Source organism: Mesoplodon bidens (genome assembly GCF_964165515.1).
Source record: "Mesoplodon bidens genome assembly, chromosome: 1".
Taxonomy (NCBI): domain Eukaryota; kingdom Metazoa; phylum Chordata; class Mammalia; order Artiodactyla; family Ziphiidae; genus Mesoplodon; species Mesoplodon bidens.
The window spans coordinates 5,955,662-5,977,277 of NC_138176.1; the positions used below are offsets into that span (position 1 = coordinate 5,955,662).

General features: G+C 41.8%; 1 protein-coding gene across 2 annotated transcripts in view; it reads left to right on the forward strand.

Annotated features, from left to right (window-relative positions):
• LOC308623351 ((E2-independent) E3 ubiquitin-conjugating enzyme FATS) overlaps window positions 1-21,616 on the forward strand; it is a gene marked incomplete at both ends in the record, with an annotated part of 230,962 nt that overhangs the window by 15,431 nt on the left and 193,915 nt on the right. For both annotated transcript variants that reach the window (XM_081245615.1, XM_081245616.1), the window contains one exon: window positions 10,536-10,608. In XM_081245615.1, the coding sequence (XP_081101741.1) occupies window positions 10,536-10,608 (73 nt within the window). The remainder of the gene's footprint in view (window positions 1-10,535; window positions 10,609-21,616) is intronic.

Below are 21,616 nucleotides of genomic sequence, written 5' to 3' on the forward strand. Positions count from 1 at the left end.
GCATCGGCAGGCGGACTCTCCACCACTGCGCCACCAGGGAAGCCCCATTATGTTGTTTGACTTCATTCTTCTGAGGTGCCTGGAATAGTTAAATTTCACAGAGACAGAAAGTGGAGTGGTGGCTGCCAGGGGCTGGGTGGAGGAGGGGAATGGAGAATCCTTGTTTAATGGGGACAGAGTTTCAGTTTGGGAAGATGGAAAAGCTCTGGAGACGGAGAATGGTGATGGTTGCTCAACATGGTGAATGTACTTAATCTCATGGAATTGGACACTTCCAATGGTACATTTTATTGACTTTGTAACTGGGTAATTAACATGCCTATAATACGGTGTTATTTTCCCCCCACCCCTGATGTTCGCATAAAAGTCTCCAGTCAAGTGTTTCGTCATTGCTGCTCCCATTTATGCCTGTAAACAGACAGGGGCTGAAGGCACTGGTGGGGCAATGAAGAGTGAACTCTCCCAAGATCACTTCTCATGAGGCAGCCAGGGGAGGCCTTCGTCTGTGAGTCTCACGAGAGGAGGAATGATTGAAATGATCTCTCCTCTTTACATCCTGACTTGTCTCATTTTCCAACCAGAACCCCACCAGACACCACCCTTGAAAACCAAAGTGAAGGAGAAGCAAGGAGAGACACAGAGGTTGAACTGTAGCATCTTTTTTCAGATCCTAACAAGGGAACAGTCCCACCATTTGCAGTCAGATAAGGGATATTATCTCGGTAATAAAAGGCAATTGAGAGTCTAAATGAAAAATCTAATGCTTTTCATGCTGATATATTTTAGATTAGAAAAAGCTAAACCAGATGTAAACATGAAGAGATGAAGCATGAAGATGGAATTGTGGCAGAGTGATAAATCTCACTTTTGAATTATTATAGGTCCAGGGTTGCATTAACCAGAAAATACACTGTTGATCCATAAACTGCTCTGACATGAATTATTGTTGCAGAAGAGAGTTCAGAAGATTGAATACAAACATGCAACACTGGCGAAGATCAATCGCGCATCTAGATTAGCCATGGAGAGTGCATTCCAGGCCCCAAAGAGGCTGTGTTAACCCATAGGCGGTCCAATCTGGAACCATCAATACCTTGTGCTTGTTATTTGCCCTTTAGTGGTACCTCCAGCATCCCCAGGAGAAGGCACAGGGATGCTGAGAAGAAATGGCCCTCTTTCCTGTTTTTCTGTTGGCAGACTCCAAGCAGTATCTCCTATTACCCTAAAAAGAAGACCCTGCTAGCCAAAATCCACTCTTGGTCGTTGGCAACTTGGGATATAAGTTATTTCAGAATCTCTCCTCTGTTTTCTTTGCCAAACAGACAGGTGTCCAGAAGAGGCAAAGTGGAGGTAGGGTTCTATGTAGGCCTGGAAATCCCTGTTTTCTCCTCTCTCTTATTTCCTGGGGTGTATGAAGTTTCAGTCTCTGTTTTACTTGCTCATGCTTTACAAAGCCCATAAGCCATCTCTGACTACCTCCCCTCCCCCCCAACACACACACACACACACACACACACACACACACACACACATGTATGGGGAATGCTGAGAACATGATGTTCTGGTTGTTCTGACACTGGCATTAAGTAGCTCTGTGAGACAGAACAAATTAGAGAATCTCTCCACACCCCAGTGCTTGTATCTATAAGCAGAGATAACGTCTGTCTTGTGGGGACTGCATGACGGGTATTTGGAAAACACTAACCCAGGGGCTGGTGAGTTCATTAAATATCTGTGGTACCCATCCACGGTTCTCCATCCAGAACTCTTGGGGCCAAATGTAATTCAATGGTGACTTTTTAGTTTTATTTCAGAAAGGTGATCCTGCATAACATTCCCAGGGGGATCTGAGTAGCACCCTGTAATTAATCTCACTGATGTTTCTGTAATAAAATATATGAATATTCACATTAAATGGAATAAATTAATGTTATAAATAGCCCCAGGTTAGTTCAGGTAAGGTTTTGTTGTCAGATTAGTTTTCTACAAACTCAGAGAGAAAACCTCTCATATTTCAGAGCTTCATGAATTTTAGAATTGTACATAAGGGATTATGGGTCCATAGTGAGTACTCAGATGTCTTGAAGGGAGAGTCAGTAAACAAAAAATCCAGCAAAAGACAATAAGACATTTGCTCATTAGAGCACAGCTGTTATGGCAGGACTTGGGAGGACCGAGTGCGAAAATGTGGAAGTTGTTTTGTGGAGTATTTAGTCTTATACAAATGGAAGGTTCCAGTATTATTGTACCCACAATGTTCAAATCAGCTTCTGGCTCCTGATGGAGTTCATAGCTCAACTTGTTGTCAATGTGATCAGTATCCTAGCTGGTGTCATGTTTGACCCCAGAATTTCTGCTGGTAGGTTGCACTCTGTAAGGAGGCAGGTGGTAAGGTGATGTGGAAGAACCCCAGACCAGGCTCAGGAGGGCTGGTGTAGGTGCCAGAGCCACCGTTGTATTGTTTTGGGGCATTTATGTCTCTTACCCTCTGTGGGTCTTGTTTTCTTTGCATAAAAAACCTCTGTGTTTTCTTGGCCACCTCTCAGGGACTTCGGAGAATCCAAATGACGTGATGTATAATAAAGAACTTTGCAAACTGGAGCATTTCTTATGATTGTTGGGTATCATGATTCTTTTTTTTTTTTTTTTTTTTCGGTACGCAGGCCTCTCACTGTTGTGGCCTCTCCCATTGTGGAGCACAGGCTCTGGATGCACTGGCTCAGCGGCCATGGCTCACGGGCCCAGCCACTCCGCGGCACGTGGGATCTTCCCAGACCGGGGCACGAACCCGCGTCCCCTGCATCGGCAGGCAGACTCTCAACCACTGCGCCACCAGGGAAGCCCTCATGATTCTTTTAATGTGCTTGATCCTAGTCATAGTTTTTACTCCCAAGGAGTCATCCTAATTGCCTGGGTTCCAGTCTGGGCTTCTTCACTTTCTTACTAGGTGTGTGTGACTTTGGGCAATTTTCTTACCCTTTCTGTGCCTTAATTTCCACTTCTGTAAAATGGAAATAATAATTATATTTCTCTCACTGAGCTGTCTTAGGATTCAATGAGGTAATTGCCTGGCATGCGATGAGCCCTCAGTGCTAGCTCCTGGTGTGGCCCCAGGCTTGAAGCATGCTCAGGCTCAGCAGCCTCTGGGAACAGAAGTGGCAAAGAGATCTTAAATCTTTCCTCCTGTTGTGTGGCTTTGGTAAATTACTGTTGCTAGTTACTGTCACTAAATAACACACTGCCGTTCACTAAATAACACGCTTCAGAGCCCTAAGGGAGATAAAGTCTTGAATGGGCTGAATGAGGAGTCACTTAGTGATCACTCTTGTTGGATCCTTATCTGACACCATGTACAAAATTTAACTCAAAATGGATCAAAGACCTGAAACTACAAAACTCTTAGAAGAAAACGTAGGGTAAAACCTTCAAGATGTGGGATTTGGCAATGATTTCTTGGACGTGGCTCAAAAAGCACAGGCGACAAAAGAGAAAAATAGGTAAATTGGGCTTTATGAAGAGTTTAAAATTTTGTGCATCAAAAGACAGTATCAGCAGAGTAAAAGGGCACCCCACAGAATGGGAGAAAATATTTGCAGGTCATATGTCTGATAAGAGAATAATATCCAGAATATGTAGAGAACTCCTAAAACTCAAGAACAAATAAACAATTCACTTCGAAAATGGGCAAAGGACTTGAATAAACCTTTCTCCAAAGAAGACATACAAATGGCCAATAAGCACATGAAAAGATGCTCAGCATCACTAATCGTTAGGGAAAATGCAAATGAAAACTACAATGAGGTAACTACCCCACACCTATTAGAATGGTTACTATGAAAAAAAACCACCCCAGAATATAACAAGTGTTGGTGAGGGGGTGGGAAACAGAACACTTGGGCCTGGTTGGTGGGAATGCAAATGGTACAGCCTCTGTGAATAACAGTATGTTGGTTCCTCAAAAAATTAAAAATAGAATTGTCATATGATTCAGCAATTCCACTCCTGGGTACATATCCAAAAATATTGAAAGCAAGATCTCAAAGAGATATTTGTATAGCATTTGTACAGCATTATTCACAATAGGTTAAAACATGGAAGCAACTTAAGTGTGTCTGTAGACAGATGAATGAATAAGCAAAATGTGGTGTATACGTATGATGGCGTATTATTCAGTCTTAAAAAAGGACAAACTTATGGTTACCAAGTGGGAAAGGAGGGGAGGGATAAATTGGGAGATAGGGCTTGACATATGCACATTACTATGTATAAAATAGATAACTAACAAGAACCTACTGTATAGCACAGGGAACTCTACTCAATACTCTGTAATGACCTATATGGCAAAAGAATCTAAAAAAGAGTGGGTATATGTATATGTATAACTGATTCACTTTGCTGTACAGCAGAAACTAGCACGACATTGTAAATCAACTAGACTCCAATAAAAATTAATTAAAGAAAGGAAATTCTGACATGGGGTACAACGTGGATGAACCTTGAGGACATTACGCTAAGTGAGATAAGCGAGTTACCAAAAGACAAATACTGTATGATTCCACTTGTGTGAGGTACTTAGACTAGTCAGAATCATAGAGACAGAAAGTAGAATGGTGGTTGCCACAGGCTGGGGAGTGGGGGAAGGGAGAGCTATTGTTTAATGGGTATAGAGTTTCAGCTTTACAAGATTAAAAGAATTATGGAGATGGATGTTGGTGATGGTTGTACAATAATGTGAATGTATTTAACACCAGTGAACCATACACTTAAAAATGGTTACGGTGCTAAATTTTATGTGAAGTATATTTAACCACAATAACGAGAATTAAAATTTAAAAAATTAACCTATCACATGTTAGGCTTTGTAAAATATAGTTGCAAAACGTTGCATCTTACACAGGCAGCAGCTAATTTCAGCTCATGAATCAAGGCTCCAGAGACAAGGCTGTAATCTAATGTGTATACAAGACTAAGCTTCAACACATAACTGAACATAAGGCACTGACTTGCCTTGTTCGGAAATCACCAAAGCTTGCCTGTCACTTAGGAAATAATATCCACATTGGCATAGCATTCAAGGCTGCCATGATATGTTGTTATGTCCACAGATGTGCAGATGTGGAGACTCTAGAGTGGATTATGAGCATTGTTGTAATGTTAATGGATACATTAACACATGTGCTCCGACCTACAAAGCCAGCCCCTGCTGTAGGGTATTTTGGATGCTTCCAGTGTTTTGTCATAATGAATCAGACTGCAGAAATGTCTTTTGTGCGTATGACTTTATATATATATTTTAAATTTTTTGTTGAAATATAGTTGATTTACAATGTTGTGTTAGTTTCAGGTGTACAGCAAAGTGATTCAGTTATATATACACATATAAGTATATGTATTCTTTTTTTATATACTCTTCCATTATAGGTTATTATAAGATATTGAGTATAGTTGCCTGTGCTGTACAGTAGGTCCTTGTTGGTTTTCTGTTTTACATATAGTAGTGTGTATCTGTTAATCCCAAACTCCTAATTTATCCCTCTCCCACCCCCGCTTAACTATATTTTGAATTAGTTAGAAATCCAAGGGTTTTAAGCTGGGGAGGGACACAATCAGATTACTTTATAGAAACATGACTGGGGATGCTGTGGAGGGAGGAGGCTGCTGGAATGTGTGGTCTTGGCAGGAATTCTGAGGCCCTCCATGGAAGCGGTGGGGAGAAGGAGGTGGAGATGCAATGCGGAGCTATTTAGGGAACGTATCCCACCGGCGACGTTGGTACAGCACATCCACTGGAGCTGGCTGGTGGGTGGGGCCGGGAGAGCACAGCGAGAATAGTGAGAAGAATTTCCGTGTCATAGGTCAGAGTGGCTCAGTCGAGGCTGTGCTAAGCTGAGGCCTGGTGGGGTACGAGGCAGAGGGACAGAGAGTGTGGCCAACAAGGTTTGGGGCCAGTGGGAAGGTGAAAGGTGGAAAGCACCGTGTGTTTGTGGAGGGAATTTTTTGGTTTCGTGTTTTTTTTTTGTTTTTTTTTTTGTTTTTTTTTTTTTGCGGTATGCGGGCCTCCCACTGTTGTGGCCTCTCCTGTTGCGGAGCGCAGGCTCCGGACGCGCAGGCTCAGCGGCAATGGCTCGCGGGCCCAGCCGCTCCGCGGCATGTGGGCTCCTCCCAGACCGGGGCACGAACCCGCGTCCCCTGCATCGGCAGGCGGACTCTCAACGACTGCGCCACCAGGGAAGCCCTGGTTTCGTTTTTAAGCTAAGAAAGATTTTGGTGGCGTCTAAAATATGATACAAATGAACTCATTTACAAAACAGAAACAGACTCACAGACCTAGAAAATGAACTTACGGTTAGCAAAGGGGAAAGGAGCGGGGGAGGGATAAGTTAGGAGTTTGGGATTCGCAGATACACACTACTGTACATAAAAGAGATAAAGAACAAGGCCCTACTGTAGAGCACAGGGAACTATATCCAATATCCTGTAATAAACCATAATGCAAAAGAATATGATAAAAGAATATATATACACACACATACCTACACACACACGTAAACTGAATCACTTTGCTGTACACCTGAAACTAACACAACCTTGTAAAGCAACTATACTTCAGTTAAAAAAAAGAAATAGAAAAGAAAGGTTTGGACACGGTTAGAAACATTGAGGAGGGCAAAGTTGAAGACGGAGAGGAGGGGGGGACCCTTGATGGTGCACGGTCTCCGAGGAGATGGGGCAGTGGATTCTAAAGGCCACTGTGCCACTTAACTTGGGGAGGAAGCTTTGCTTTTGTTAATTCATTGCTTGGTTAATTCTTCCATCCTTTTTTAAACAAATATTTATTGAAAGTCTACTATGCATCTAGCCCTATTAGGAGCCAGGATACATTGGCAAGTGAGGCCAACATAATTTTATTCTCAGAGGGGTTAGAGTCTAGGGGAGAAGCAGACATTGGTCGTAGATTTACCCAAGTCAATGCGTGCTTACAAGTGAGTGCTCTGAAGGGAAAGAATGCTCCTGTAAGAGCTTATAAATCAGAAACTGAGTTTTGAGAGTGGTGTATGGAGGGACACACGAGCAGGTCATGCGAGCGGGGTCAGAGGAGGACCAGGGAAAGAACACGCTGTGCAGATGAAACAACAGGTGCAAAGGCCCTGTGGTAGGGGGGAGAATTCGATTCAAGGGGATGAGGGAAGCTCACACAGCACATGTGGCCAGGAGAGGAGTGCCCAGTGATGCCCAGAGATCAGTGGGCGCAGACTACACAGGGCTCTTCTGATGCTCTGTCCTAAGGGCAATGAAAGGTATTGTCTTCTGCAGGAAGGGATTTCAGTCAGCAACCCACAGAGCATAGAGCCAAAGCCACATGTCTCCAGGACATCGCTGGTGGACTGAGAGCCGGGGTCAGATGATGTCTGAGGTCCCTGAATCGCCCTGTTGTTGGGAATTCTGGGTTTCTGTAATACCCAGAACCTGTACCAGACGGTTCCAGGCTTCGGAGAGGCCAGGCATTTATAGAGGGCTGCGGGGCTGAGTCAGCTTGTTATCTACTGCCAGTCACTGGGACCCGAGAGAGAGAAACATTGTCCTCGGTTGGAACCAGTACACTTTAGTGCTTGTAACTTCACACACTCTGGGGCTGGGCTCTCTATCAGCGTTGCTTGGTGCACAGGGGAATTGCTGGGCAGACCTGATTCCGAGTCAGGTCCCAGGTCACCTGACTTGTGAGGCTTGATGGAGTTACTTTAAAAAATACACAGAAAACTCTTTCTGAAAAGAGCCATACAAGACAACGACCCTGGAGAGAGGAAGCTTAAAATCTCTGCTGGACCGGAGTCTCCCTGCACTGCTTCCTCCGCAGATAGCTTCCGGAACAGGGGACTGATTCTGTTTGAAGCAGCGGAGAGAGAACTCACTTCTTCTCCTAAATTTAGGATTTAAATTACTTTCCATCCTCATGTCTACTGTGTTGCACTTTTGTTTCCTTCCTGAAAAGTTTTCGTGTGTGTTTCTTATGACATGTCTATGCTAAGTCTGAGAAAAGGACATATGTAAGTGTGATAGCTATATAAGCACAGCCAGGTACAGTCAAATAACCAAACAATAATACTTAGTAAAAATAACAATTTTTAATTTTTTTCTTTTAAAAAAATGTTATTGAAATATGGTTGATTTGCAATGTTGTATTAGTTTCAGGTATACAGCAAAGTGATTCAGTTTTGTATATATATATATATATATATATATATATATATATATACACATAAGTTCTTTTTCAGATTCTCTTCCATTGTAGATTATTACAAGATATTGAGTATAGTTCCCTGTGCTATACATTAGGTCCTTGTTGGTTATCTATTTTATGTATAGTAGTGTGTATATGTTAATCCCAAACTCCTAATTTATTCCCCCAGCACTTCCCCTTGGGTAACCATAAGTTTGTTCTCTGAGTCTGTGAGTCTATTTCTGTTTTGTAAATGAGTTAATTTGTATCATTTTTTTAGATTCCACATATAAGTGATATCAATGATACTTGTCTTTTTCTGTCTGACTTCACTTAGTATGATAATCTCTAGGTCCATCCATGTTGCTGCAAATGGCATTATTTCATTCTTTTTTATGGCTGAGTAATATTCCACTGTGTATATGTACCACATCTTCTTTATCCATTCTTCTGTCAATGGACACTTAGTTTGCTTCCACATCTTGGCTACTGTAAATAGTGGTTCTGTGAACACCGGGGTGCATGTGTCTTTTCGAATTATAATAGTAACAGTATTTGGGACATGCTGGCTAAACGCTCAGGTGCTTGGGTTTGACAAGCCTGTCTGAATCCTGCCTGTGTCACCAGGTACCCAGTGGGGGACCTTAGCTTTGACTTTCTCAGCTGCCATAGCAGGGCTGAGAGCAGCATATGTTTCTAACAGTTGTGAGAATTCAATGAGATGATGTATGGAAAGCACAGAGCACAGCACTGGCCCATATGAAATCTCGATAACTGTCAGCAGTTCTTCTTATGCTTATTATAATTAATAATCATATTACCAATTGGCAGTGGCTGAGTGAGGCCCGGGGGGAGGACCCTGAAAAGTGGCAGAAAATGCTATGTAACTCTTTAATTCTCCCCATCTCAGCCCAGCCGCAGTCTGGGTCCTGCCCCATTCTTTCTCTTTCGCTATGAGGTCTCAGAGGCCAGGCTCCTGCTTGGAACAGAAGAATTGTTTGCTTTCAGCTTCCTCTCTGCTATCCCCAAACTGGTTGCCCAGATGCTGGGGATGTGAAGGGGCCAAAAACGAGATGTGAGCAATGAAAAGCTTAACTCCCCCCTGGGTCTAAGCAGTTTACTGGGGTTCAGAATTAGAGGCTGGCTGCAGCTCCATGACTGTAGCTTCTTCAGATCAGGATAAGATTACTACTGGGGGGGTCCAAAGAGTTATTCTCCAGCTTTGGGGAAAGGTCGCGGGCTATTCAGAGGGATGATGGGCATGCATGGAGACCCCATGAGGAAGGGGTTCTCTGGAGTCTGATTAGAAGTTGATAAATCAGAACCGAAAGACTCACCCACAGCGAACTGCTTTTTGAATAAACTTATAAACCTTTGTCGTTTGGCAGAGAAAGTCAGTATCCTGATCATGCTTGCAGACGGCAGAACACTTTTGTATACGTTAATCTTATTTTCTTTGGGCCTTGAAGGTTAATTTTTGAAATTTGATGGCTCATGATTAATCAGTTTATCAATATTTATCGAATGTCCAATTTTAGCTCAACACCCATTCAGCACTTTGCTGGGAGAGAAAAGAAATATGAGATGTGGTTCTTTGATCTACTAGCAAAATTCATGGCAAAATCCATGTTCACTGATTAGTTTTTCTCCCTCCCTGCTTCCTTCTTGTGCATTTTGCAATCATCAGAAAGAGACCCTTTACAAATGAACGTATTCACAAAACAGAAAGAGACTCACAGATATAGAAAACAAACTTATGGTTACCAAAGGGGGAAGGACGGGGAGGGGTAAATTAGGAGGTTGGGATTAACACATACACACTACTGTATATAAAATAGAGAACCAACAAGGACCTACTGTATAGCACAGGGAATTCTACTCAGTATTTTGTAATAACCTAGAAGGGAAAAGAATCTGAAAAAGAATAGATATGTGTGTGTGTGTGTGTGTATACACACACACACACACACACACACATATAGCTGAATCACTGTGCTGTGCACCTGAAACTAACACGATACTATAAATCAACTAGATTTCTATAAAAATAATAATACTTTTCTTCAATACCCAGAAAAACCACAAGCAGAAAAAAAAAAAAAGGAAAAAGATAACCACCTTTAATTCATTGGCAGAGTTAACACAGGAGAAATGGAAATAAGTATATTCATTACAATCTGCAGTCCTTTCTCAGGAGAAAGGAGAGATTCTAGGGACATTTCTTGATTTTTTTTTAATCCAGTAACACACATTACTGAAGATTATATATCTGGCAAATAAGAATATAAAACTGGGAAGGTTTCTGTTTATCTTCCAGATCCACAGTCGGCTTTTCTCATCCCCCAAAGATCACTCTGCCTGGGAAAGAAACGAGAGTCTTTCAAATCCAGGTAAAGAACTCATCGCTGACCGGGTGGCACTCTCCCCAAGCCTTTATTTAGTCTCTCTCTCCTTTATTTTTATTAATAGTGAAATGTGCTTTGGAGACTAGTCTTCCCCCAAACGTGAAATGAGAGCTCAGTGACTCTGACAAGATTTGAAGCTGATTTGAATTTCCAAACACACAGGCATTTAGGCTGGCAGTCTCTGAAAAAACAAACAACGCAGAAGAAATATTGGTTGCCTTAGGTAATGCCTTCAGAAGCCAAGATTACCCCAGATCGCTGAACATGCGGGGGTTAGGCCAGCGTGGAGCAGGGACAAATGTGGAATCTTCTCAGAGCTGGAGCCGGTGCAATTGAAACATAGGCACAGTGTCTGTGCGTTCATAAATCACTTTTTATGAAGCTTCAATTCATAGGCACTCAACTGTAGAAACACTAGGTGAAATGGTTCCAGTCCCTAACTTTAAGTTGGTTAATGTAAATGGCATGAAGCTAAGCTTTTTTACTCCCTTTCATGAGAGAAATCATATGGGTGTAGGTCAAATTTCTGATGGTCTTGTAATAAGACTGCTGGGTTAATAGAATATTTCTATTCAGAGACTGTAGCAAAAATTCTGAAAGAATTGTTTTTCACATAGCAAATTCAATTTTTTAATCTCCATTTGAATTTAAGTTTGTCAATGTGACTGATACGTTGGTATCAATGTGCGTGTGTGTGTGATCACACACACATACACACACACACACATTTGTAGCCTCTCTTTTCATTACCCCTCACCACCTGCCTATATCAAAGGTATCAGGGGTCTGAAATCCTTTCCTTAACTGACACAGTCAACCCAAGACAAAAATATTATTAAAGGAGCTTTCCTAGTTAATCCTTTGTGGAGCCACCACAGCCTGGTTTATAAGTTTATTCTTTAGTAGTGGCAGCTTTTTAGTTTGGATCCTTTAAAAACCTAGCCCAGAAATTGCTTGTAGTAAGAAGGTGAATCCACAGATAGAAGTTTCTGGTAGTGTGGGCAGCAGGCTCAGGAAGCACACTGGCCACCGACACCCCCACGGGGAGTTTGGGGACATTGGGAAGAATGCCACGTTTCCTTGGGGCACTTGGAGGTGCCTGGGAGAACAGTCAGGCCCAGGGGACCTCATGTGGATGTGTCTGTCTTCCTTCCCTGAGGGCTAGGTCAGCTAAAACGGGCCTCCTCCAGCTCTTCCGACAGGGATGCCTGCTCACGTGGTAGTTAGCAGTTTAATGACCTAGAAACAAGCACAAGCTGGCCCTGAGACCAGAGGTTAAAGGTCCAGGCTGCAGGGAATGTGCCCAAGCAACCCTGGGTGAGCGGGAAGACACGTATCTCCTGGATTTCTTTCTTTCCTTTTAGATCTATCTATATTTTCAAAGTTCTCCTTCTGGAAGAACACTTTTGAGGCAGTCTTAAAACTTGGATACTCAGGCTGAAGGCAAGGAGTTGCTAAAGAATCATTCCCGACACTTGTTAAAGAGGGTAAGGCAGATTTTTTTCAGAGGGACTGCAACAGTGGGGTCTTACAGGAGGGGAGAGAGATTGGACTCAACTCCAAATACAAGGAAAAATGGGAGTTTATAGCCAAGGAGCAGGGAAGGGGTCAGTGGATGGAAGACTTCTAAGAGGAAACATCAGGGGTAAGGGGAATTTTGGCTAAAGTGACTTGACAGGTGGGGGATGAGGAATTTGATCAGATATCAAGAACGGGGGATTTCCTCTAAATTGACCCAGCAGGATTCTTGCTAAAATCGGGCTAAACGGGCCAAGGACAGAACCCAAGAGCGTGGCCTTGTCGAAAAGAGTTCTCAGAGGAGACTGACTCAGGTCAAGAATGGTCTCTGTCGGAGTCGGTGCATGTGTGGGCACCGTGCTTCCGTGGGGGGCTGACTCCTTGAGGAGACATTTATGCCCTCCGCATCTTCCCACAAGGTCATTCCCACCTGTTAAAGGGAAATTGCACTGGACACTGGTTGAAAGCCGCAAGACAGATTTTATTCGAGCTGCTGCAGCAGGGGAGAGATTCCAGTGCAGCACCGAGCTCAACTCTGAGTACGGCAGGCACCTGGGGACCTACAGCTGATGGGGGGAGTGAGCGACGCAGCGGATAGAGAGTTACCGAGAAGAACTTGATTAGATATCACAGGTCAGGGAGATTCTTGTGAAACCAGCTTAGCAGGATTTGAATAAAACTAGACTCAATGGGATGCTTGGACCTGACAGGCCAAGGCAGCAGGCCTAGATGAAGCCTGGTCAGGAAGAGGGCTCAGAGGAGTCCGACTAAAGTTTGGTCCAGGAGGGAGACCTGTCACACCTCTTCTACGAAAATTGGCCTGAGCTGTTCCCTGTGCCCTTTGAACTCTCTGTGGTCCAACTTGCTCCCTCAGGAAAGAACAAGGAAGTTTGGTTCAGGAATTAGACTTCCTGTACCCACGCTCCTGAGGAGGGCTCAGTGCAAGAATGAGACCTCTCTCAGCCCCCTGGGCTTTGGGAAACCCAGAGAGCAGAGTTTTAGGTCAGGCTTGGGGTCGCAAGGACCAGAACCACACTATTGACAACAAAAGAAAAACGGTTGTAAGGAAACCAGTGAACTTTGTAGGAGAACAGGCCACCGGGTTGCACAAAGTACAGGAACCAAGGGGGCTCCGTGGGACCCAGTAGCAAGAGTGTGGCCCTTCACTTAGAGCCGTGGTAACAGGATCTGTGCCTGACTCTTGCAGCCCATGTCTTTCAGTTAACCTTCTCAGGCTCCATCCTGAGTCAATCATCCCGGGTTAGGAGGCAAGGTCAGATGTTAGAAACCTGGCTTCTGGGCATCCAGCCTTATGGGTGCCAGGCTAACAGGGCAGTTCTCCCAGAAGGAGTCCACAGGCCAAGCTAATGCCCCAAAGGCATTAAGTAGGCCCACAGAATCTCAAGTTTGAGAGGGGCCATGGAGGTCGTTTTGTCCAATTTCTTCCTGTTACCTGACATCTGAAACCCCTCCACCTCCTGCCCTCGCAGGAGTGAGGAAGCCTCTGCAGAGGAGGCCGACCACACAGTAAGCCCCAAGGCCAGGGGACTCGCTCTATTTGAAGGTAGCTCATGACTTGCTCACACAGCTGCAATTGTTAGAAAGCTTTTCTATTGTGTTGAGCTGAAATGAATAACCTTCTTTATTTTTAATCTGTACTGAGTAGGCAAAGAGACCCATTAAATATTTTTAAGTTGCTGGAATATGTGGTCTGATCTGTGTTCTAGGAAGACAACTGTATTGTGATATTTTAGGAAGGCGATGACATAGGGTTTAGGCCAGGGCAGGGGCAGGGGATGCTGGGACCATTGGAGCACTGGGAAATGGCAAAATTATTTACAAGTGGTTGCATAAGGGAGGAGTTAAAGATGTTTCTGGGCGAATAGCTCTACCATCCACGGGGAAGGAAATTCAGGATTCAACGGCTGGTGCTGGTGGGGGCATCTGAATTTGTGGGGTTTGGATGCTCTGCATCTGAGAGACCATCTGTCCTAGATGTCTGTGAAGCAGCTGGAAATTTGGTGTCAAGATCCAGGGAAAGGTCAGGGTAATCGATCTCGATGTGATCGTCATTTACAGGTGGGTGATGTGAGAAACCAGGAGAACAGTTGAGATGAGTGCAGGAGCCAGTGTGTGAAGTGGGAAGAGAGTGGGCTACAAAGCCTAAGGTGCCCACAGGCACGGGGTGGGAAGAGGTGTAAGTTGAGGTCCAGTGCGAGTGTTGACCTTGCCCTCAATTTGTCCTTTATTTTTGGAAAAGTCTCTCCACTTCCTCAGGTCTCAGACAACGGTGGTTTAGACTTCACCCGTGTCCAGGGGGCAGCTCTAACACTCAGTGATGTGGGTAGCAGTCTCTGTTACAGAAGCTAGATCGGAGGTATTTGGTCCAGTTGGACCTCAGAGTGCTCATGCAGGACATCTGAAGTGAATGTCATCTCTGAATTTTCATTTTTGTTTCCTTCATTTGCCCAATGCAACTATTCACTGCCTTGGTCATTGGAAATTCCAGAACTGGGGAGGGCAGAGATTTGATTTCTTATGGTAAAATTGTCCTCTTGTCCAGGCCTTTGAAATCTCTTGGCCAGGGTAAAATTTCAGTTTACTGTGATTAATGGGCTCCTAACACTAAGGGAGAAAAAATTGTAGGAAGGATGAGTATTTCTTTTTTTTTTTTATGTCTATTATTTATTTATTTATTTATTCTTATTAGTCATCCATTTTATACACATCAGTGTATACATGTCAATCCCAATCTCCCAATTCATCACACCCCCACCCCCACCCCACTGCCGCTTTCCCCACTTGGTGTCCATACGTTTTTTCTCTACTTCTGTGTCTCAATTTCTGCTCTGCAAACTGGTTCATCTGTACTATTTTCTAGGTTCCACATATATGCGTTAATATACGATATTTGTTTTTCTCTTTCTGACTTACTTCACTCTCTATGACAGTCTCTAGATGCATCCACATCTCTACAAATGACCCAATTTTGTTCCTTTTTATGGTTGAGTAATATTCCATTGTATATATGTATACATCTTCTTTATCCATTTGCCTGTCGATGGGCATTTAGGTTGCCTCCATGACCTGGCTATTGTAAATAGTGCTGCAATGAACATTGGGGTGCATGTGTCTTTTTGAATTATGCTTTTCTCTGGGTATATGCCCAGTAGTGGGATTGCTGGGTCATATGGTAGTTCTATTTTTAGTTCTTTAAGGAACCTCCATACTGTTCTCCATAGTGGCTGTATCAATTTACATTCCCACCAACAGTACAAGAGCGTTCCCTTTTCTCCACACCCTCTCCAGCATTTGTTGTTTGTAGATTTTCTGATGATGCTCATTCTAACTGGTGTGAGGTGATAACTCATTGTAGTTTTGATTTGCATTTCTCTAATAATTAGTGACATTGAGCAGCTTTTCATGTGCCTCTTGTCTTCTTTGGAGAAATGTCTATTTAGGTCTTCTGCCCATTATTGGATTGGGTTGTTCGTTTTTTTAATATTGAGCTGCATGAGCTGTTTATATATTTTGGAGATTAATCCTTTCACTGATGATTCTTTTGCAAATATTTTCTCCCATTCTGATGGTTGTCTTTTCGTCTTGTTTATGGTTTCCTTTGCTGTGCAAAAGCTTTGAAGTTTCATTAGGTCTCATTTGTTTATTTTTGTTTTTATTTCCATTACTCTAGGAGGTGGATCAAAAAAGATCTTGCTGTGATTTATGTCAAAGAGTGTTCTTCCTATGTTTTCCTCTAAGAGTTTTACAGTGCCTGGTCTTACATTTAGGTCTCGAATCCATTTTTAGTTTATTTTTGTGTATGGTGTTAGGGAGTGTTCTAATTTCATTCTTTTACAAGTAGCTGTCCAGTTTTCCCAGCACTACTTATTGAAGAGACTGTCTTTTCTCCATTGTATATCCTTGCCTCCTTTGTCATAGATTAGTTGACCATAGGTGCGTGGGTTTATCTCTGGGCTTTCTATCCTGTTCCATTGATCTATATTTCTGTTTTTGTGCCATTACCATATTGTCTGGATAACTGTAGCTTTGTAGTATAGTCTGAAATCAGGGAGTCTGATTCCTCTAGCTCCGTTTTTTTCCCTCAGGACTGCTTTGGCTATTCGGGGTCTTTTCTATCTCCATATAAATTTTAAGATTTTTTGTTCTAGTTCTGTAAAAAATGCCATTGGTAATTTGATAGGGATTGCATTGAATCTGTAGATTGCTTTGGGTAGTATAGTCATTTACACAATGTTGATTCTTTCAATCCAAGAACATGGCATGTCTCTCCATCTGTTGGTATCATCTTTAATTTCTTTCACCAGTGTCTTATAGTTTTCTGCATACAGATCTTTTGTCTCCCTAGGTAGGTTTCTTCCTAGGTATTTTATTCTTTTTGTTGCAGTGGTAAATGGGAGTGTTTCCTTAATTTCTCTTTCAGATTATTCATCATTAGTTGCATAGGAATGCAAGAGATTTCTGTGCATATATTTTGTATCCTGCTACTTTACCAAATTCATTGATGAGCTCTAGTAGTCTTCTGGTGGCATCTTTAGGATTCTCTATGTATAGTATCATGTCATCTGCAAACAGTGACAGTTTTACTTCTTCTTTTCCAGTTTGTATTCCTTTTATTTCTTTTTCTTCTCTGACTGCCGTGGCTAGGACTTCCAAAACTATGCTGAACAATAGTGACGAGAGTGGACATCCTTGTCTTGTTCCTGACCTTAGAGGCAACGCTTTCAGTTCTTCACCATTGAGAATGATGCTTGCTGTGGGTGTGTTGTATATGGCCTTTATTATGTTGAAGTAGGGTCCCTCTGTGCCCACTGTCTGGAGAGTTTTTATTGTAAGTGACTGTTGAATTTTGTCAAAAGATTTTTCTGCATCTATTGAGATGATCATATGGTTTTTATTCTTCAATTTGTTAATATGGTGTATCACATTGATTGATTTATGTATATTGAAGAATTCTTGCATCCCTGGGATAAATCCCACTTGATCATGGTGTGTGATCCTTTTAATGTGTTGTTGGATTCTGTTTGCTAGTATTTTGCTGAGGATTTTTGCATCTATATTCATCAGTAATATTGGTCTGCAATTTTCTTTTTTTGTAGTATCTTTGTCTGGTTTTGGTATCAGGGTGATGATGGCCTCATAGAATGAGTTTGGGAGTTTTCTCTGCAATATTTTGGAAGAGTTTGAGAAGGATGGGTGTTAGCTCTTCTCTAAATGTTTGATAGAATTTACCTGTGAAGCCATCTGGTCCTGGACTTCTGTTTGTTGGAAGGTTTTTAATTACAGTTTCAATTTCATTACTTTTGATTGGTCTGTTCATATTTTCTATTTCTTTCTGGTTCAGTCTTGGAAGGTTATACCTTTCTAAGAATTTGTCCATTTCTTCCAAGTTGTCCATTTTATTGGCATAGAGTTGCTTGTAGTAGTCTCTTAGGATGCTTTGTATTTCTGTGGTGTCTGTTGTAACTTCTCCTTTTTCATTTCTAATTTTACTGATTTTAGTCCTCTCCTTCTTTTTCTTGATGAGTCTGGCTAATGGTTTATCAATTTGGTTTATCTTCTCAAAGAACCAGCTTTTCATTTTATTGATCTTTGCTATTGTTTTCTTTGTTTCTATTTCATTTATTTCTGCTCTGATCTTGATGATTTCTTTCCTTCTGCTAACTTTGGGCATTGTTTGTCCTTCTTTCTCTAGTTCCTTTAGGTGTAAAGTTAGGTTGTTTATTTGAGATTTTTCTTGTTTCTTGAGGTAAGCTTGTATAGCTATAAACTTCCCTCTTAGAACTGCTTTTGCTGCATCCCATAGGTTTTGGATTGTCGTGTTTTCATTGTCATTTGTCTCTAGGTATTTTTTGATTTCCTCTTTGATTTTTTTCATTGATCTCTTGGTTATTTAGTAATGTATTGTTTAGCCTCCATGTGTTTGTGTTTTTTATGTTTTTTCCCCTGTAATTGATTTCTAATCTCATAGCATTGTGGTCAGAAAAGATGCTTGATATGATTTCAATTTTCTTAAATTTACTGAGGCTTGATTTGTGACCCAAGATGTGATCTATCCTGGAGAATTTTCTGTGCACACTTGAGAAGAAAGTGTAGTCTGCTGTTTTTGGATGGAATGTCCTATAAATATCAATTAAATCTATCTGGTCTGTTGTGTCATTTAAAGCTTGTGTTTCCTTATTAATTTTCTGTTTGGATGATCTGTCCAGTGATGTAAGTGAGGTGTTAAAGTCTCCCAGTGTTACTGTGTTACTGTCGACTTCCCCTTTTAGAGCTGTTAGCAGTTGCCTTATGTATTGAGGTGCTGCTATGTTGGGTGCATATATATTTATAATTGTTGTACCTTCTTCTTGGATTGATGCCTTGATCATTACATAGTGTCCTTCCTTGTCTCTTGTAACATTCTTTATTTTAAAGTCTATTTTATCTGATATGAGTATTAATACTCCAGCTTTCTTTTGGTTTCCATTTGCATGGAATATCTTTTTTCATCCCCTCACTTTCAGCCTGTATGTATCCCTAGGTCTGAAGTGGGTCTCTTGTAGACAGCATATATATGGGTCTTGTTTTTGTATCTATTCAGCAAGCCTGTGTCTTTTGGTTGAAGCATTTAATCAGTTCACGTTTAAGGTAATTATTGATATGTATGTTCCTATGACCATTTTCTTAATTGTTTTGGGTTTGTTTTTGTAGGTCCTTTTCTTCTCTTGTGTTTCCCACTTCGAGAAGTTCCTTTAGCATTTGCTGTAGAGCTGGTTTGGTGGTGCTGAATTCTCTTAGCTTTTGCTTGTCTGTAAGGCTTTTGATTTCTCCATCGAATCTGAATGAGATCCTTGCTGGGTAGAGTAATCTTGGTTGTACGTTTTTCCCTTTCATCACTTTAAGTATATCATGCCACTCCTTTCTGGCTTGTAGAGTTTCTGCTGAGAAATCAGCTGTTAACCTTATGGGAGTTCCCTTGTATGTTATTTGTCGTTTTTCCTTTGCTGCTTTAAATAGTTTTCCTTGTCATAGTTTTTGCCAGTTTGATTACTATGTGTTTCAGCGTGTTTCTCCTTGGGTTTATCCTGTATGGGACTCTGCGCTTCCTGGACTTGGGTGGCTCTTTCCTTTCCCATGTTAGGGAAGTTTTTGACTATAATCTCTTCAAATATTTTCTTGGGTCCTTTCTCTGTTCTCCTTCTGGGACCCCTATGATGTGAATGTTGTTGTGTTTAATGTTGTCCCAGAGATCTCTTAGGGTGTCTTCATTTCTTTTCATTCTTTTTTCTTAATTCTGTTCCACAGCAGTGAATTCCACCATTCTGTCTTCCAGGTCACTTATCCGTTCTTCTTCCTCAGTTATTCTGCTATTGATTCCTTCTAGTGTATTTTTCATTTCAGTTATTGTATTGTTCATCTCTGTGTTTGTTCTTTAATTCTTCTAGATGTTTGTTAAGCATTTCTTTCATCTTCTCTGTCTTTGCCTCCATTCTTTTTGTGAGGTCCTGGATCATCTTCACTATCATTATTCTGAATTCTTTTTCTGGAAGATTGCCAATCTCCATTTCATTTAGTTGTTTTTCTGGGGTTTTATCTTGTTCCTTCATCTGGTACATAGCCCTCTGCCTTTTCATCTTGTCTGTCTTTCTATGAATGTGTTCCACAGGCTGCAGGATTGTCATTCTTCTTGCTTCTGCTGTCTGCACTTTAGGATGACTATTTCTGCCCAGACTTACATCTGTTTTCAAAATCAGTGAGAGGTAGGAAGTCTCTTTCAAATTTCCATTCTGCGTATTATAAAAAGATTCTGTTTACAGTTTCCCCATCACTGTGTTACCTGTTTCCCTATGAGACTGCTTGCTCTAAGGATTTAGAAAGGATTAAGAAAATCAGGCTCACATTTAAGCCATTTCTGTGGAAATCACTTATAGGAAATGTATGTAAAGGGGATTGACGAAGGTCACTGTTTCAATTAGCAATTCACTTAGGTAAACAAGAAGGTGGAATAGCATGAAATTTTCTCCCTCCTGATCAATTAAGCCTGACCTTTACAAATGGCAGTTTTTAAAGGGTGGGTCTTTGATTGATGAGTGGGATGAAGTGATTATATTTCCACTTAAAACTTGAGGATAATTGTTCCTTTATACCAGCTTTTATAAGAACAGTGATTTGCTGCTGTCATAATCATAGTTTCAATTTTATTTCATAGAGTCAAACAGTTGCCCCAATAAAACACGTACGGTTGACCACGCTTTGAGGAAGGGTTGTTCTATTATACCTTAAAAACCACCCTGGATCTGATGTGAGTTGTGTTTTTTTTTTCTTCTGGAAGTCATTTGTAATGCAGTTTCTCTACGAATGAGGTATAGAAGGGACACCACATTTTTATTTATTTATTTATTTAAATCGAAGTGTAGTTGATTTACAATGTTGTCTTAGTTTCAGGTGTATAGTAAAGGGATTCAGTTATACATATATATAAATATATATACTCTTTTTTAATACTCTCTTCCATTATAGGTTTTACAAGGTGTTGAGTATAGTTCCCTGTGCTATACAGTAGGTTCTTGTTGGTTATCTATTTAATACATAGTAGTGTGTATCTGTTAATCCCAAACTCTTAATTTATCCCTCCGCCATCCCCTTTCCCCCTTTGGTAACCATAAGTTTGTTTTCTATGTCTGTGAATCTGTTTCTGTTTCATAAATAAGTTTACTTGAGGGACACCAAATTTATCTGTTTGTTTTCCCTGAAAAACCTGTTTTTTAAATTAAGGCTCTAATTGTTGGAGTAGAATGATGTGGATACTTTTTGTACAGAGCTGTTTTGATCACACTGTGCTTATCTGCCTTATTATAGATTCCTCCCTGCCCATGGGGAGGATTCCTCTCTTGAGCAATGTTTTTTTTTTTTTTTTTTTTTTTGCGGTACGCGGGCCTCTCACTGTTGTGGCCTCTCCCGTTGCGGAGCACAGGCTCCGGACGCGCAGGTTCAGCGGCCATGGCTCACGGGCCCAGCTGCTCTGCGGCATGTGGGATCTTCCCGGACCGGGGCACGAACCCGCGTCCCCTGCATCGGCAGGCGGACTCTCAACCACTGCGCCACCAGGGAAGCCCTTGAGCAATGTTTAAGAGTGTCTTTTAAAAAATTATTATTAGTTAATTTATTAATATATTTATTTTTGGTTGTCTTGGGTCTTCGTTGCTGCACGCAGGCTTTCTCTAGTTGTGGCAAGCGGGGGCTACTTTTTGTTGCGGTGTGCGGGCTTCTCATTGTGGTGGCTTCTCTTGTTGCAGAGCACAGGCTCTAGGTGCGTGGGCTTCAGTAGTTGTGGCATACGGGCTCAGTAGTTGTGGTTCACGGGCTGTAGAGCGCAGGCTCAGCAGTTGTGGTGCACAGGCTAAGTTGCTCCGTGGCATGTGGAATCTTCCCGGACCAGGGCTTGAACCCATGTCCCCTGCACTGGCGGGCGGAT